We start from the raw sequence: 18,607 nt of genomic DNA, 5'->3' as shown, positions 1-18,607 counted from the left end.
ACTCAGCTCAAGAGCCACCTCTTCACAGTGGGCCCCCCTGCCTGTCCTAACTCCTGTTGCCCACTTCTCCATCCCGGCCACTCTCTGTCACTTTATCCTGTTTCATTTTCTTGGCGACATTATCACAATTTGAATTCGTTATACGGTTGCTTGGATATTATCTGTCTCACCCTAATGGAAGCTCCCTAAGGCCAGGTCTGTCTTATCCATTGCTGTGTCCCTGAGGCCTGGCCCAGTGGCACAGCAGAGGGACCCAATTCACATTTGTCAGATGAATGCTTCGTTACAAGACCTTCCATCAGCATCTGCATCCCTGTCATCACCTCCAGACACGGTCGTCTCCTTGTCACCAAGAAACAGACATCCCAAGGGGGACTCAAGCGGCTGAGTGCCGTACGCCAAAGCTGAGCCGGCACCCACACCCCCCGCCCCGCTGGCTCCCCTCAGATTCACAGCAGTGACTCCAGGAAACCTTCCCATTCTCCCACACCCCAGCATCTCTCCTACTGCTCTGCACAATTTGCTAGGCAGATGCAGAGGGAGAATGTTTGTGAGAGAAAGAGCAGCTGGGCCAGAAATGAAAATTGCAAGCGCTGAGCTGGAGATAGAAAAATAGAAGCAAAAAGTCACAAGAGAGGGAGAATTGATGAAGCGGGCCAAGAGCGATTAATAGGCACCCACACACAAGCAAGCACGTGCACACACACACACAGACACGAGAGAGGGAGAGAGAGACAGTGAGAACTAGAGATGGAGAGAGTATCCCTAGGGACTAGGCAGGGACACTTTGTCCAGTAAGGGACAGGTCATGTGCCCACAGTGGAGCTGGGGCTGGCCGGCCGGGTGGGTAGCTGGCCAAGGCCAGGAAGGCCTAGAGTACATGGGGGGCACACGTAACCTGCCTGCCTCGCAGGGCCCGGACGGACCCACCTGCTCTGGCTCCAGGTAGGCGGCCACCTCTCCACTGGCCCTGGCAGCTTCAGAGGCCTTGTCCACAGGGCTGGACTCCAAGCTGATGGTGAGCACGGCGTCGTAGACCTCCTGCAGGGGTCCGCTGTCGCTGAGAGCCAGGTAGGAGTGGTTGCGGTAGGGCAAGGTGAAGAACATGGTATCGTAGGGCAGGAAGACCAGCCTCCCATCTGCCAGGCCCTGGGCCCACGCTTGGCTCAGCAGGGCGGTCTGCTCCGGGCCTCCCAGGAGCGCCGAGTGCATGCAAAGCACCACAACCGGGGGGCAGGGAGAAGCGGCAGGCTTGCCTCTGCTGGCCTTCCCCGACGCCCAGGATCTGTGGCCCGGGAGAGCTGCTCCTAACTCTCCGGTCAGCTCCCCTACCATGAACTCACTCCTCTTTGCCTTCGCGACAGAGATAGGCCCTTGGTGATAAGGCAGCCAATTTGGTCCCCAGGCCCCCAGGACAGAAGAGAGCCCCTGCCCGAGGCAAGGGTCTCACACATCTATCCAAGGTAGGGGTTCCCTGTATCCTTCCTCTTCTCCACCTGGGTCCCTGACCAGGGCTACAACCTCAGCCAACAAAGGGTCTCCACTCAGGTTCCTGCTGCAATCCCTTTCTCTAGCAAATCCAGGAAAACAGAGCCACCCAAGAAGGCTGGGGGGTCTCCTTGCTGGTGCCTGGGGGCCCCTGGTCATGTGGAAGTCAGAGCCTGGAGCCCTGGGCTCTGCTGAGCCCCTGGGTGGCCATGCCGTGTAGGCCGTGGGCCACAAGCCTCTTGCTCCCTGTGCCGGCGGAGAGGGGATGACCCGCAGAGACTCACTCACCAGGACTGGGAAAAAAGAGAACCAGCGCTTCCTTTGCCCCATCTCTTCTGCACTGTCGGCTAAGGCTTCTAATCAAAAAAACCCTTTGTTTGGTAAGTTGGGGGCGCTGGTCTGCAGTTGGCCACAGGAGAAAGCTGATATCCACAACCTGGGAGGCAGCGTGGACTGGGATGCAGGGGGTTTATTAACCTCATGTCACGGGGAGGACACTATTGCCCAGAGAGGTTTAGTGGGTTGCCTGAGGTCACACTGCTGGCAAGAGCTGGGGCCAGGAGTGTGCCTCCGGCAATCTGATCCCAAAGAATATGCCCTGAACCACTCAGCCTCCTGGCTCCTGAAAGCCGGCAATTTGGTTGGAACTAAATACTCTGCAACAGGGGTGGGGAAGGAGTCTGATGAGGTGTCCCCTACCCCTTGCCGCCCAGCTCCGGCTACACAGAACTGAGCTGTCCATTGTCCCAGTCCCATGGACATGTAACTCCATCCCCTTGCACTAGCTCATCCCTCTGCCTGGAGCGCCTTCCTCCCCATTGCCGCCTGCAATCAGCTTCTCCTTCTCAGGCCCTGCCTGGTGTCACCTCCTCTGGGAAGCCCTCCCCACCCCCAAGCGAAGCAGCTCCTGCCAGACTGGAGCTCCTCACGGCTGGGGCCTGGGCACCCTCTCCCCACCTCTTCCCTGGAGCCCAGCCAGCCTCGGGCCCAGGGCAGGGCTCAGTGGCTCTTGGCTGAATGAGGTGTTGACAAAGCGCTCAGCCACAAGCAGCTGCTGCTCATGACCCTGTGAGGTGACTGTCATTATCCCCATCTCACCTACTGGAAAACCGGGGCTCACAGAAGTGAGGTCCTGTTCCTAACGGGTAGCGGGCACGCCTGGGCCAGGTCTCGCTGTCCACCTGGCGCGAGCTCTCGGCCGCACGAGCTCGGGGGCTGCCCACCCGCCCTCCTCGGGCTCAGGCTGCAGGCCCCTCTTGTCCCATTCCACTTCCTCTCTCCCACTGAGTTCCGTTCTTCTCTCTTTCTAGCCCATTCTTTCTTTTTTGGTACTGCTCGTCTCGATTCGCCAGTTTCTTGGCCCCAGTGGGCCACAAGCCACAGTTTGAAATAACCCCAGTCTAGACTAACTTTAAGGTCCCTCTGTTCTCCAGGAGCCGCCCCTGCCCTACAGTCTCCCCACCGTGCCTCTCCCTAGCTGACGACTTCCTGAAAGATAGGCACTTGCCGCCTCCTCCAAGAAGCCTCAGACCCCCAGGGCCGAGCCCTAAACCTCGTCTCATTCTCCAAGCCTCTATTCCCTCGGATGGCCTTGACCTCTCTGTCATAACCACCTGCTTATATTCCTGTCTCTCCATCACATCGTTGCCCCCGGAGACCCACCCCTTGTCGGTCCTGTGCCCCGACGTGACCCAGCACTCGGCGCGGCAGGGGCTTGATAAAGGCAAGAAGTGGCCGGCTCGGTCAGGAGAGCATGCCCCTCTTGATCTCCGGGCTGTAAGTTCAAGCCCCATGTTGGGTGTGGAGATCACTTAAAAATAAAATCTTAAAAAAAAAAAAAAAAAAAAAAAAGTGATTCTGACTCTAGCTGCCTTCCTGGGCTCAAGTACTGCTTCGCTCTCATTTCCTTCAGTGTGCCAGGCGGGAAGCAAGGAAGCTTTGGCTCCCACTCCACAACCAACACTTGAATCAGAGCTCAAAATCCGTCCGCACTGCTTGCCAGTTACATACCTTCTCTGAGCTGCAAAGTGCAGAGCTCAACAGGACTAGCTCACAGGCTGCTGCGAGATAAACTGCAGGGCTGTGGTCAAGGGCTCAGGCCAGTGTCTTCGTGGCCATAGGAAGTCCTGTGCCCACAGGAGGAAGGCACCCAGGTACACTTACTTTTCAGGCCGTCCACACTGCAGAGCTGCTCCAGGACCTCCGTGGCCCCCTGCTCTCCGGGTCCTAGAGAGGTCACCAGCCCCACAGGCAGCCCATGTGTCCTGAGAGTCATGGCCACCTGCCGGGCTGTAGCCACCCGGATGTCCTGGTGGGAGGACACGATGGCCACATGTGCCCAGCCAAAGTGTCTCGTGATAGACAGCAGCACGTGGGCAGCCGAAGGCAAGGTGGGCACTAGCTCACCTCCTCCTTCTGGAGCTCCGCACGCCCAAGAGAAAAGCGTCTTGCCCCAGCCTTGAGCCAGCAGGGCTGCTGCTTGGCAGTAACCGGGATTGACAGGGCCCACAAAGCAGCTGTGGTATTCTTGTGGGTCAGGAACGTGGCCAGGGCATGAGGGGTGTCACAGCCTGTGGGGAGGACCACGGAAACCAGCCTTGAACCCAGCACCAGTGAGGAATCCCGGTTGGCTTGGTCCACAGCCAGTTGGGCAGCCACACTAGGGAGGGCCTGGGCAAAGATGGGGTCACAGTCCCAAGGACCCAGCACCCCTAAGGTGAAGGTCCCTGCCCCCAGGGCCAGATCGGGGAGGGAGCCAACCCACAGGAGGACACCCCAAGGCACCACAGAGAGAAGAGGAGGGAAAAAGGCTGTCCTCGGATGACTGACAGTGGCCGCCCATGGGCCCTGGGAGGGCAGGCACATCTTCTCGTGTGGCAGCACCCGGCACCAACTTTCAGGGTACAAGCCCCCCTGTAAGTCCTGGGAAAGGGGGACAAGAATAAAGTTTGCGCTCTAGCACTTTCTGCCATTACTCCCAGCGTGATTTTGAAGCAAATGGCACTGCTTCCCAGAACCTCAGCCTCCTCACTGATAAAATGAGGGATTTGGACCCATCATGTCTGAAGACTCCCCCCACCCTGCTTTAGGGGCCTAACATCCTCCCCAAGACCGACTCACAGCCTGGTGATGCCCATGCATGATCTTGGGCTGAAGCTCAGTCACTCATTGTGGGCTCCAGAGTCAGAGCTATCCAGCCCTGTCTCACTGCTTCCCCGCCTTGTTGCCCTAGACCCATCTCTGAGGTTCTGACCCTCACTTCCTTCTTCTATAGAAATGTGGGAAACAAAGCCTACTTTATGCAGGGACTGCGATGATTAAGTGGGCATGACATGAAGCACTTAGTGCAGTCCCTGGTACTTTGGTGTTCCATAAATCCTGCTTTTCTCAACCTATTATCTGTTTGTGTCTTGCACTCATCCCAATCGGGCCAGTTCTCCTGGTGCCCCTCTGAGAGTCCCCTGCCCCATCCCCTCAAGCCCAGCACTACCGCCGAGCACCATCCCCCAGCTCTTGACTCCGCTGGACTCCGGGCCCCATAGCACAAGCGCGTTTGTAGCAAGTGGGTTTACAATGCACGTGCACAGTCCTCTCTCTAATCCGCACAGCCCTGTTCAGACAAAGGTCATTCTGTCTCCACGGTACAGACGAGGAAACTAAGGGGGACTGAATGGAGTTGGCAGAGAGCCAGGATGAGGACAATCTCTCTAACTCATCCTCCACCCCACACAGGACCTCCTTGACAAGGACATTTGGACTAGAGCACCTCCCACTCCATCCCACTCTCCCAGGACTTCGGTGTCCACCTTGCAACCCTGCCACTTCTGCTTGGCCTCTGCCTACAGCCTGGTCATGGCCCATTCCCCAGGCACAGCCCTTGGCCAAGTCCTCCCACCCCCTTAGTGCAGCCAGCAGCCTTCCACTCTGGGTGCCCCATATGGATAAAATCCAATCTCGCCCTTAAGAAGCTGCCGGGCCGGTAGGGATGTAAGTTCCAGCCAAGAGAAGAGCTGACCACAAGTGCAGGCAGTAAGCAGGACCAGTAAGGAGGTGCTGTGAGCTTAGGGAGGGCTTCCCAGGGGAGGCAAGCTGGAAGCAGCTTACGCTTGGAAGTGCAGGTCAGGAGAGTAAGGGGATGACTTCTCAATGTCAACAGCAATGGTCTGTGCAGAGGAGGTCCTTAGAAATTATGTTCAGGGGCGCCTGGGTGGTGCAGTTGGTTAAACGTCCAACTCTGGGTTTCGGCTCAGGTCGTGATTTCAGGGTTGTGAGATCGAGTCCCGTGTGAGCACGGAGCCTGCTTGAGAGTCTCTCTCCCTCTCCCTCTGCCCCTCCCACTTGTGCTCTCTCTCTTAAATAAATAAATAAATCTTTAAAAAAAAAGGAAATTATGTTCAGTGCAGAGGAGTAAGAAGGTCCTTGGAATCACAGAGCGGAATAAATCCTGATTTTATCACTCACTTGTCCCTAACCCTGGATGAGATGCTTAACGTCTCTGGCCTCCATTTTCTTGTCTGTAAAGTGGAGATGACAGTAGCTATCTGGCAGATATTGTGGCAAAAACTAAAATGCGTAGAGTATCTACACTGGGGCTATCATTATGGTAGGGAAGTAAGTAAGTAGTAAGTAGTACTTGCTGAATGGGAGTACGAGGGTACTTACTCAGAAGAGTTACCATCATCACCAGCACTGTCACTGCCACGATCATCACCATCTTGGGATCTTTGAGGAGCGGCCGGGCTACTGTGGTGTAGAAAGAGCTGGACAGGGAGGTGGAGGCCTGAGTTTCAGCCGCAGCCCTGCCCCTGCCCCCGCCCCCCCTTGAGGGCTCAGCCTCCCTATCTGGGAGAGTAGCCAGTCGGCAGTGCTGGCCAACACTGGGATGCTACCCTTCTCCCCGCTCCGGGTTCAGGGACTTGGGGAGGGCTGCTCTCCTGCCAGCTTCCGAGGAGCACCCTGGGCCCTCCCTCCTCCTCTGTCATGATGTGCCAAGTGGTCTCCTAGCAACCCCACCCCTCGGGATGAACCCCTCTGGAGCAGCTGGGCTCGTTCAGGGCTCCCAGAGAGCTAATTGTTTCCGGTTGGAAACGTAAGCCTACTCGCCTGATACGAATGACAACTGCCTCCCCCCTAATTTGTACTTTCCAAAGCACCTGTGATCCACTACTTTGCCTTGTCCTCTCCGAGACCCCCAAGAAGAGACCTTTTACCCTCTTCTTCAGAGGAGGAAACTGACTCTGGTGGAACAGCCACGTGATGTCCGAGCTCTCGCCAAAAGTTAGAGCTGAGTTGGAATTGGAGCTTGACTTCCTACTTCCCAACCAAAGACAATAACCCCCGTTTTATCAAACACCTAGAACATCACAGATGAAGGATCCTTGAAGACCTACCCCTCTGTGTACAGATGGAGAAACTGAGGCACAGAAGGCATATGGATTTCCTTCAGTCTCACAAAGCAGCAGCAAGCTCCCCTGGCCCCACGGTCCCGCTGGCCACACTCAGCGTCCCAGGAATCCTGCAGCTGATGGCATGCAGGGGCTCAGAGAACTCAGGCGTGGAGCTACTTTTAGCTCCAGCTCTGCTCCCGACTTGTGGGGAGCCTTGGTGTGCCTTGGTTTTCCCGTCTGTACAGGGAGGGCTTAGTTTAGATGTAGGTCCCCAAAGATCCTTCAGCTCTAGTGCTCTAGTTGTCAGTAAAAATCAGGAACTGATTTGTTTTGTCTCTGAAGCTGGCCACGTCCCATGTGTCAGCCCTTCCCCCAGGAGTGTGTGAGCTGCCAATGCTGCCACCTCCAGCACAATGGGTTAATTCAACACCCTTCTGGGAAAACCATTTGTATTTTTAGACTCTAGGAGATGGATGCCAATGATTAGGCACATATTGCTTGGCTCATAGAGCCAAGCCCATGGAATTAATCAACTCATAGTATCCGAACCCAAAAAGATAAAGATGCCTTTGGCTGCATTAAAAGACAAATGAGCAAAATAAAAAAGGTAATAGGAACCCAAGGAAGGAGGACGGAGGATGCCTGTTACAGCCAGGGCCCCTTCAGGTCCTGTAGCCAAGGGTCACCCTGCTGACACACCCCCCCACCTGGCCCTTCTTGCCTTCCTTCAGGGCAGCTCCCCGAGGACCCACCTGCCATGCTGTGCTATGCTGTGCCATTGGGGCTGACTCACTGTCTCTTTGCGGATCCTAAGATTGCTGCACCAGGGTCTCAGATGTCAAGCTCTTCAAGTAGGTTCTAGCCTGGGGAGCCCCCATTCCCACCACAACCCCCATGGTTAACACTCCAGCTCCAGCTGCCTGTCAGCTTCCCAGCCCTCTTGTCCAAGGAGTGCCTCATATATGGCTCATTTCCTCCCTGTCCCCCTCAGGGGCATGAAGAAGCCACTTGGAAAATTCGATCTATTCAAGCCCTAGGGCTCTGGGGAGCCAAGTAGAGAAAGGAAGGGGAGAATGAAGGACAAAGGAACTGAGGGAAGGAGGGAGGGAGGATGTCTTCAGCACTTCGGACAGCTCCAGGCCTGGCTTGTACTCCCTGGAGGAAGGAAGGATGGGCCAATGCTAAAGTAACCAGCATTACTGAGCATCCAGTATGTGCCAAGCCCTGTGCTGGGCAGTATTTATACAACCCAGTGAGACAGGTGTTACTGTTATTCCCATTTAATAGATAAGGAAAATACTACCCAGAGAGGTTAGGTAATTTGACCAAGGGCACAGAGCTAGTAAGTGGCAGGGCCAACTACACGTCCAAGCTTCTGCTCATCACAACACATTGATTTTGGGGGATTATAATGGTGATTTTTCTATCTTCATTTTTGGGGTGGACCCTTATCTGCAAATAGATACCACAGTCCAGTGGATTTTCAACTTTTCCTTTTCCATCTGTTCTCTCCTACTTAGGCAAAACTGACCTTTACTAAGTACACAAAATATTTGCTATGTGCTAGTGATCCCAACTCATTTAATTCTTACAACAACCTTGTAAAGTGGGTGTTGTATTTTGCTTTGTTCACATCACTTAATTCATACTAACAATATTTACTGAGCACCTACTATGTTTCAGGAACTGTTCACTTAAGATATAGCAACAAACAAAAAAACCAAAGTGTTTTTCCCCTCACAGAACTAACTTTCTAACAGGAGTAGGGCATCAACAAACAATACACATGATAAATGGTTAGATTTATTTTTTATTTTACAAAGTGATAGGTGGTATAAAAAAGAAAAAGCAACGGGCAATAATGTATTATAATTCAGTATAAGTATTTTCTATATTGCTACACAATCTTCATATTTATCTCAATGGTCAAGGAACACACTGGGTGGATGTGTCATAAGTTAGTAATTATCTTTTTGTTGGATATTTTTAGCCCTAATCTTGTTCTGGAAGGATTTTAGGGTCCTTGTTGATGTGCCAGACTTATGCCTATTCGCTCTCAGATCCATTCACTGACCTCCCCAAACCTGACTGGGCTCCCAGTACAGAGGTTAGAGAGGGTCCTCTGTCCCACAGAGAGCTGACCTTGAAAACTTCATTCCCAGCATCCCTTGCCCCTGGTTTCTGGTTGGATCTAGCCAATAGGAGACACTCACAGGAGATTGGAGGCAAGGAGAAAGAGAGAAGCCAGAGATCCCCTACTCCCACCCCCGCATGTGGAAAGTATCCCAGTGACAGCTATGTCTCTCTGGTTCTGGCCTCTTCAAATACCCCTCTGGATGTGGCTCCAATTTCTGGGCTCAGGTATTACCACTTCCTTCCCCCCTTTTCCCTTCCCCAGTAGGGGTGGTAGAAATTTCCTACTGTTGCCAATGTCTGAACTGCTTCATATCCTAACATCTTTGTAATCACTCTCCCACTATTGATACACTGATGAGGACTGTGTTTTCCAGAATATAGCATGACTCATATACTATATATCTGAGTTATTTGCAATTTCTCACCATTATGAATAATTCTTTAATAGATATCATGCCTTTATCATCTTTTGAATTTTTTCTTTATGATAAACCTTCAGGAATAGCCATCCTAGATCAAAGAATAGGAACATATTTAAGGTACTCATTACATATTGCTTCATATTATAATGTATTAATGTCAAGATATTCTTTAGGTAATTGGAGATGTTTGAATATGGACTGAGCAGTAGCTGATACATGGTTATTCTTAAGATTTTTAGGTGTACTAATGGCAAGGTGGTTATGTAAAGAAATTTGCCATTTGTTTTCAACTATGCATATTTGAATTATGTAGAGGGAAATGACATGATGTCTCGGGTTTTGAAATTATCATACAAAAGGGAGAGAGATAAATGAAGTATGAAAATATCTTAATTTTTGAATGTAGGCTATGGTTGTACTTGGGTTAATTATAACCACTTTCCCTACTTTTGCTTGTGTTTGAGAACTTGCATAACAAGAGAAAGTAGTGTTAATACCAATTAACAGTGTAGGTATACAGATTTCACCAAATCTTCTTCAACATTCAGTATAATATTTTTTTTAAGATTTATTTATTTATTTAAGAGAGAGAGAGCATGCACGAGAGCTAGTGTGGGGTGGGGGGAGGTGCAGAAGGAGAAGGAGAGAGAATCCCAAGCAGTTTCCCCTCTGAGCAGAGCCCGAGTTGGGGCTTGATCCCACAACCCTGAGATCGTGACCTGAGCTGGAATCAAGAGTCAGATGCTTAACTGACTGAGCCACCCAGGCATCCCCAATTTTTTTAATTTAACCAGCATTTTTAAAAATCATGCATTGTATTAGTTTTTTTATGTTGTATGACAAATTACCACAATCTTAGTGACTTAAAACAATACATGTGTATTATCTCAGTTTCTGTGGATCATAGGTATGGGTGCAGCTTAGTGGGACTTCAGGTTAGGGTCTCACAGGCTACAGTAAGGACACTGGTCAAGGCTGAGTACTCATCTGGAGGCTCACCTAGGGAAGGATCTGTTTCCAAACTCCTTCAGGTTGTTGTCTATAGGATTCACGAGAACTGCTTCTTCAAAACCAGCAACAGAGAGAATCTTCTAGAAAGACAGTCTCAGAAAACATAACGTAATCTAATGCAACATAATCATCAGAGTAGCATCATACCATATTCTTTACCATATTCTATTGGTTCGAAGCAAGTCACAGGTTCCACCCACACTCAGAGGGAGGGGTTATACAAGGGCACAAATGCCAGGATGCAGGAGTTGTGGAGGCCACCTTAGAATCTGTCCACCACAGGCATATTATAGTAGAAGAAACTGACAGCCTGGAGGAGTTCACTCCACAGCAAACTGGGTCGAGGCTAGAACCAGAACCCAAGCCTCCCTATGAAAATCAACATCACCTGCTTTATGACTTTGCTAAGGGGAGAGGAGAGCCATCTTCTTTTCTTCCCCCCATACTCCACCCCTAACTTCTATCATCTCTCTCTCGCTCTCTGCAATACCCCAGGCAGGACCCTGTTATCTAGTCTAAAATCTTCTCTTAGGAAGGTCACATAAAGATCATTCTTGCACTAACGGACCGACGGTAGTTACAAACTTACTAGGATTTCCAGCCCAGGGTATCTGCTGGACTGATACAAGACAACAAGGCAACAACATGATTTGCTCCAAGAGAATGAAGGTTGACTCTTAGACACTTGGGCCATGAACAATCACTGGGGACAGTTTTTGAATGGAAGGAATAATCAGTTATTATCTCAGAGTGGGTAAACTCATCCTGGCACAGTAACCAGGAAGGAACTCTGAGGCCTACAGACCTCAGTTAAAATCTTCAACCCATCATTCTCTCTCCGAGTAACCTTAGGTGAGTCACTTAGCCTCTCTGAGCTTCAGTTTCCTTATCTATAAACTCGGTGATACTATTATAATATCTATCTCACAGGGGAGCAGTGAATGAGTGTTAAAGCATTCAGTAAATTATGGACACTAATAATGACAATAATCACTATCATCACCATTACCAAACACTTACTAGATGCAGATACAGATCACATGATTCTAAAAAGAAAGTGCTCAGTGCCCTTGAGTCATACAGGAAAGGGGGGTGTTTAAAGAAAGAAAAGTTTATACCAGTCAGGATCCCAGCTAGAAGCAGAGGCACATGCAAAGTAGGATAATTCAAAGAGGGTTTATTTACCAAGGAACTGTTAACAAAAGGATATAGAATCCAGTGCTATCACCTGTGGTTAGCAGTAGCAGAGCTGCTACCATTCCTGGCCCCAAAGGGGGGGCAGGCACCGTTACTAGACCCTAGGAGGATAAAGTCATGAGAGAAGGCTGCCTTGATGGAGGCAATGACCTCTGGTTGAGGGATACAGCCAGCTCGAGACAACCCTTCAGGGAAGCAGCAATGGAAACAAATTTCTTGACCGCACTCTTTTTGATCTCCCAGGTCTCTCCTTGGTCAAACCCAAGCAGAAGCCAGCAGGCATGGAGGTTTGATGGTGTTTCCCACACAAGCCAGCCTCGCAGGTCAGAGTAAGGGAGGGGGAGAGATCACCTGGCAGGCAAAGGGAAAGTATGTGGCACAGTCTCTACCCGGTGTAGTGATCCAAATCCTCATTCCCAAATGAACTGAGTCCTCAGTGGCCTGCTCTTTACTGGGTTGCCCTATTTACTATTGACCAGAACCCAGTGGCAAGAAAGGACTAACAGCCTCCCCAGTTAATGTCCTGGGTGCTGGTCACAGTCCTCCCTGCCCCATTGTAAGGCAACAATGACACTTCCTCATAGCAGTTGGGACCCATCATTTGACTTATATAGTCGTGAATTCCGTTCTCTGCCTGTTGATTCAGGGTCATGAGGATCCCAAAATGGTCAAGGGACAGTTTCAGCTTCCAATTCCTAAGATGAATTACTGTGTCCTCCGGTGAAACTGTTCCTCTCCTAGGAACTAGGTGCTCCGAACTGCCAAGTCCAAGATCAGGCATAGGTGGCAGCAAACATTCTTCCAGTGAGTTTGTGCGCTAAGAGTGAGAGACACCACTGCTCTTTATTTTTTGGTTTCCAACCTGTGCATTCTGTCCACAGGAAGACAGCACAGTTGGTCACTAGTATAAAGTATATATTGCTTCCTGTAAGTACAAGCTAGTGTCTCCAGCTCATTCTATAACTGAGTGTCAGCAGACCATTCCACAGTCCATCAGGCCAGATGCTTCTGGGTGATGGGAGATGAAGCTCAACCAGTGAGCCCACCGCTGCAGCTTGTTTGCAGTCAGTTGCTCCCCTAGTCGGATCACTGTTGTAGAAGACACCATGGTAAATCCAGGAATAACGGTTCTGGCAAAAGCATGGTGGGCAGGGAAAGCAAATCTATACACAGTTACAGCCCTATCTCTGTGAGTAGGAAAAAGCGTTGCCTCCTCTATGAGGGGAGAGATCTGATATAACAGGTAGTTGGCTGATCCTCCGAGGGAAATGGTGCCAGTTTTTGTGTTTGGCATGGCCTCTGCTATTGGCAGGTTGGGCACTGAGCTGGGGCAGTGGTCAGATAAGGCACGAAGTCCATGTTATGGAACCCACACACAGCCTCCATTCTGGCTGCCGGGGCCACTTTGTATGGCCATTGAACAAGCACTTGGGGTGACTGGGAAGAAGCTCACTGATAGCCACAGCTCATCTTGTCCACTGAAGTACTGAGGGCTTCCTCTGTCATAGATGCCCTCTGCAGGGGCATTCACGTGAGATGTGTATCTTCATACCCTGTGATGATTCTGAGATCCATCCACATACCTCATTGACACCAATTTTCAAATTTCATTTATACTAAGACCTTGGTCATCCAGATGACTAATTATCAACTACCCATGAGTCAAAGTGAATTAGGTCCTCAGACCTTCTCTCCTTCTGCACAAAAATTTTTTTAAGACTTTTTATTTATTGGGGTGCCTGGGTGGCTCGGTCGTTAAGTGTCTGCCTTCGGCTCGGGTCATGATCCCAGGGTCCTGGGATCAAGCCCCTCATCAGGCCCCGCATCGGGCTCCCTGCTCGACGGAGAGCCTGCTTCTCCCTCTCCCACTCCCCCTGCTTGTGTTCCCTCTCTCGCTGTGTCTCTCTCTCTCTGTCAAATAAATAAATCTTTAAAAAAAAAAAGATAAAATAAAAAAAAATAAAAAAATTAAAAAATTAAAAAAAAATTTAAAAAAAAAGACTTTTTATTTATTTATTTGACAGAGAGAGAGAGACACAGCGAGAGAGGGAACACAAGCAGGGGGAGTGGGAGAGGGAGAAGCAGGCTTCCCGCGGAGCAGGGAGCCCGATGTGGGGCTCGATCCCAGGACCCTGAGATCATGACCTGAGCTGAAGGCAGACGCTTAACGACTGAGCCACCCAGGCGCCCCCTTCTGCACAAAACGGACAATGAGAGGGACCCCCTGAATTTCTGCCCACTGGGAAGATTTCCCTTCATCACTTGGTTCTAACGCAGCTGCCGTCCACAGTGTATCATAGTGTCTATCCGTGAACCAGGTGCACTTTTTTCTCCTCCACTAACTGATGATGAGGAATTCCTAATAAGGTCATGGGTACGGGTTGAAGGAGAAGTGGCAAAAAACAGGGGTAGGTACCATGGGAGTTTGAACCATCTCCTTGGTCTCCCATTTGCCACCTCCATTTTTTTAAGGAGTGCTTCTGTGCATAGAGTATTATTGTTCAGGGGATCAGATAACACCCAGTTCACTGGTCAGCTCTGGTGGTACAATCACTGGTTATCTGCGGTGTGTTTCAGTCTCTACCGGGGCCAGGAACAAGTCATAAATTTCTTCTTAAATGGATAGAAGTTGTCCACAAGAAAGACTATGGTTTGGGGTGCCTGGGTGGCTCAGTCGTTAAGTGTCTGCCTTCGGCTCAGGTCGTGATCCCAGGGTCCTGGGATCGAGTCCCGCATCAGGCTCCCTGCTCAGTGGGAGGCCTGCTTCTCCCTCTCCCTCTACCTGCCGCTCCCCTTGCTTGTGCTCTTTCTCTTTCTCATAAATAAATAAATAAATAAATAAATAAATAAATAAATAAATAAATAAATAAATAAATAATAAAACCCTTCTAGGTGATCAAATGAAAAAATTAAACCCCAAATCCCAGGTTAGGGCATTTGTCAGTGAATTTGGCCCAGTCAAGTCTTACAATTCTTCCCCTTGGTCTAACGTCCTTGGAATCCACTCCCACAGGCTCCTGCCAATATAGATTGACAAAGTCTTCTAAGAATTTCACTGTATAGACAATCTTCTTGTGGTGTAGGATTTGTATTTCTCCTCCATGGCACACTCCAGTTATGGGCTTGGAGGCCCATTAAGAATGATAAGAGTATATTCTGAGGAGCGTAGGGATCAGCTTTCTGGAAGGACTGCTCCTGGTTGGACCACTGAAAGTCTTTTATGCAGAGAAGGGGTACATTCTGACAGGTATGGAGGGGCTGCCTCTGCTGGCAAAGGAGGTTCAGGGGAATTTGCCCGTGGAAATTCTCAACCCATACCATGTCTCCCCAATGCCCACTCCTTCCTTGTTAGTACCCTTCATTTAATGTGAGGCGCCTGGGCTGGGGATGCCGTGACTCTGCAGCCTTTACCACCAGAACCTGGGTTCAGTTCTGCTACCCTCCCACAGCCCCAGGGCATAAGGGACTCCTTCAAGCTCTCATGGGAGCCTTCTACTGTTCACGCATCTTCTCAATTATGTGGTCATAATTTTTCATTTATTTTCTCTATATTTTCTCTTGGGCTGTAGGAAGAAGCCAGGTGCCTCCACTGTCTTTATAATGAGTATTGTTGCCACAGGGCCATGGGCCACAGCCACTTGATACACCGACTGGCCTTCCAAATGCACGACATCCCGTGCGACTACTAATGATCATCTGAGTCATGGCAATACTACCGTGATACTACCGTGATACGGAGCATCAGCTGGGCGCTTGCCGGAGGCAAGTCCTAGGGGTGGGGGCATGTCTGGGAGCAGGAGGCTGTTCCTGGGAGAGCTGGTCAGGTCTCCACTGGTCTCCCAGGTCCTGGTGGAGATGGAGTCACAAGCAGAGGGCAGTTGCCTGGCATCAGGGTTGAGACCAGGAGGCGGTTCTTCCTCTCCATCTTAGGGGGCTCTCTACAGGGGTCTTAGAGTCCACACCATCTGTCCTCCGGAAAAATGGCAGCCCTTAGCTGAGGAAGGAGCTTCACGTGGCCTCTGTGCCACCTCTCGGGCATGCTTGCACACCTCCACTGGAGCCACTCACTGCCCCTGGACCAGCTGCCCTGCTGGGGGGTCCTTGGCTGTTAAGGCTTCTGTCCTGCCTCCCTCTAGCCTCGACACCCGGGTCCCTGTTCTACACTCTGCCCACAGAACAAGCTGGCCCCTCATCACCTTCGTCAGCGCCAGATAGTCAAGAAGCATCACAAACATAAAGTACTAATAAATACTCAAAAGTCAGGATAATCACAATAATGAACACACAGTGCATATCATGTTTAGGGCTGTTCTAGGTGCTTGGCGTGTAATAATTCGTTTAATCTTCACACTCTCAGGATAGACCTCTGTCTTGTTCATTTCTGGGTCCCCAAGACCCTGTCCAGCACTTACTAGCTAGATAATAAGTATATGTTGAATTATTACCCCTATTCGGTGATGAGAAGACCAAAGCACAGTGAAGTTGTTACTTGCTGCAGATCACACAGCTTAATCTTAAGGGGCAATGCTGGGATTTCAATTTATCGCTCTAACTCCAGACTCCATGGGTGCCCTCAACTCCCATGGGTGTTTCCTTTTTTTTTAACGTCATGTCAACCATTCCCTCACCTTTTCTCTTCCCAGCAAAGCATCCCCAAATCCTTTCCTGTTCCTCATAGAGGCAGTGATGATGACGTGACATGAATCGTCACTTATATGGCACGTGATATGCTCCTGTCTCCTTGAAGCCTTGTTGTAGCCTCTATAGTGTGAGGTTTGGAAGAGCAGGGGCCGTCCCAGGCCTGCTCAGTGCTGTCTCCCCAAAGCCAGGCCTGCCACATAGCATATGCATAATAAATGGAAGTTGTGTGAGATGATCTTACAGATGAGGGACTGAGGTTCGTAGAGCTTAAGAAGCTTGCCTGAGGTGGCAGGGGCACCTGGGTGGCTCAGTCGGTTGAACGTCTGACCCTTGGTTTCAGCTCAGGTCATGATCTCAGGGTGGGGAGACTTGAGACACACGTCCGGCTCCACGCTTAGCAGGGAGTCTGCTTGAGATTCTCTCTCTCCCTCTCCGTCAGCCCCTGCTCGCTTGCTCTCTCTCATAAATAAATAAATATTAAAAAAAAAAAGAAGCTTGCCTGAGGTGACAGAATTAGTAAGTGACAGAACCCTGCTTTGAAATCAGTCTCCTGCACCATGCTGCCTCTCCGGGGCTCAGTTTCCTCATCAGTTAAATGGGGTCGAATTCTAAACCTCCTCAGGGTTGTTGCAGAGACAAAGGGTACAATGGTTGTGCAGGTGCTCTGCACACAGCATGGGGCTTCCTGGTTTCCTTCTCTTCATCACTGAGGCCCGTGCAAGGCCAGGTGTAGAGCAGGAGCTAGGGGGGTTTCGGGGGGCCCCAGAGAGTGAGGGTGATGCTACAGGACATCAGCAAAACTGGGATGGACAGATGGATGTGTCAGCACCTGGGTGGGTGAACGGAAGGCTGGACAGATGGATGGATGAAGAAATAAGTGTTCTTTTGAAGAAGACATTAATGTGGCAATGTGGACTCGAGCTGGTATTTTAGACTTTATCCAGCAGAGGGCACCAAGGCTCCAATCACTGGCGTGGAGGAGCATGGCTTGGCCCTGCAGGAGGGCACCGCAGCCCGCAGGGAGCCTGGCCGGAAGCTTGCTGGCAGCTCTGGCAGATAAAAGGAACGGAGACATTGGGGACCACACCAGAGTCCGTGGGGTGAAGAACAAGGAGAAAAGAGCACAGGCTAGAGACAGACCCAGGAGTCCACCCCCACTAATGGGGACCTTGGGGAGTACTTCACACCCAGTGCTGTTTCCTTTTGTAAAATGCGAAAATAAGTGTCCGTTTGGGCTCGTCATGAGGATTAGATGAAATATACTCTAGGGAGTGCACATTGTTGGCTCAGAGAGGTTGGTCTGACCTACCCGAGGCCACCCAGCAAGTACGAGGTGGTCTCTGAGGATCCTAAGGAGATGTCTAGGAGAACAGAGTTGTATTAGGGTAAAAGTGATCCTGCAGAATGGAGTGAGTTCTAGGTGAGTGTGGCAGTTTTGGGGGAGGGAAGCTGCTCAGAGGCTGGAAGAGGTTCTTGGAGACTCTGAGTTAAGAGAGCCCCCATCCTGCTGCCCGGGCTGGATACCAAAGACCCACCTGACAGCCAGCCTAGGAGCTCCAGGTGCATCTCAGTAGCGTGGGAAATTGATTTTAATGTGGAACTTGACTCACACGTCCTCTGGCAACGGGGTGTGAATTTGCCACCTAACAGGTACTTCAAGGGTTTTTCCGTTGGCGTGTATTTTTCCGTGTTGCTGTCACTCCTGAGCCCTGCCAGGGATTTATCACAGGGACCAGGCCTGGCTTGAGCTGCCTCAGAATGAGCTTGACGACAGGCGACCCCCAGGCGACCCCCTGCAGAAGGCCAAGCGCCGTTCTAGATGGCTTCAAAAGCATAAACAGAAACCCGATGCCATGTTTCCCTGGAGGAGCAAGCAGCCTTGCCAGGCTGAGGAAGTATCCGGGGCAAGCAACAACAGCAAGCGAGCCCCCAGTGGTAAGCTGGTCCCCTGGCCTGGACCGCGGCCCTGGTCCTGAGCAAGAATATTGTCCACACTGCCATGCTTCTATTTCTGAAAGTGGCTTGCACAGGATCAGCCCCCCTTTTGGGGAGAGGAACCAAAAGTGGAGCAGTGATGCTTTGTTTTGCCCTTTTTCTTCTAGAAACTGCCAAGGAGCTGCAGGCAATGTAGAGTTGGGTGGGACCTGGGCCAGCCTGGTCTAAACCTGCTCCTGCTGGGGCCCCTGAGACCGACTCAGGCTTCAGCTGCCCCCACTGCTGTTCCGCAGGGTGAGCCCACAGCCTCCGCCACCTGGAGGGTCTATCTCTTCCCTGGCCCCAGGACTCCCTGTCCCCGGCTCAAGCAGGATCTTTGCATTCATTCTT

The 18,607-nt window shown here is 50.9% G+C and overlaps 1 protein-coding gene across 1 annotated transcript in view; it reads right to left on the bottom strand.

Moving 5' to 3' along the window:
* LOC113913683 (guanylate cyclase D-like) overlaps positions 1-17,848 on the bottom strand; it is a 51,729-nt gene extending 33,881 nt beyond the window's left edge. The window contains 6 exon segments of the mRNA XM_027577923.2: positions 931-1,226; positions 3,652-4,002; positions 4,005-4,410; positions 6,164-6,248; positions 17,592-17,643; positions 17,818-17,848. Of these exon segments, the coding sequence (XP_027433724.2) occupies positions 931-1,226; positions 3,652-4,002; positions 4,005-4,410; positions 6,164-6,248; positions 17,592-17,643; positions 17,818-17,848 (1,221 nt within the window).
* Between the last annotated feature and the right edge of the window lie 759 nt (positions 17,849-18,607).

The sequence above is a fragment of the Zalophus californianus genome, chromosome 11 (assembly GCF_009762305.2).
Source record: "Zalophus californianus isolate mZalCal1 chromosome 11, mZalCal1.pri.v2, whole genome shotgun sequence".
NCBI classification, from domain to species: Eukaryota; Metazoa; Chordata; class Mammalia; order Carnivora; family Otariidae; genus Zalophus; species Zalophus californianus.
The sequence above is the reverse complement of the archived record's forward strand: the minus strand, read 5'-3'. Positions and strand labels throughout refer to the sequence as shown.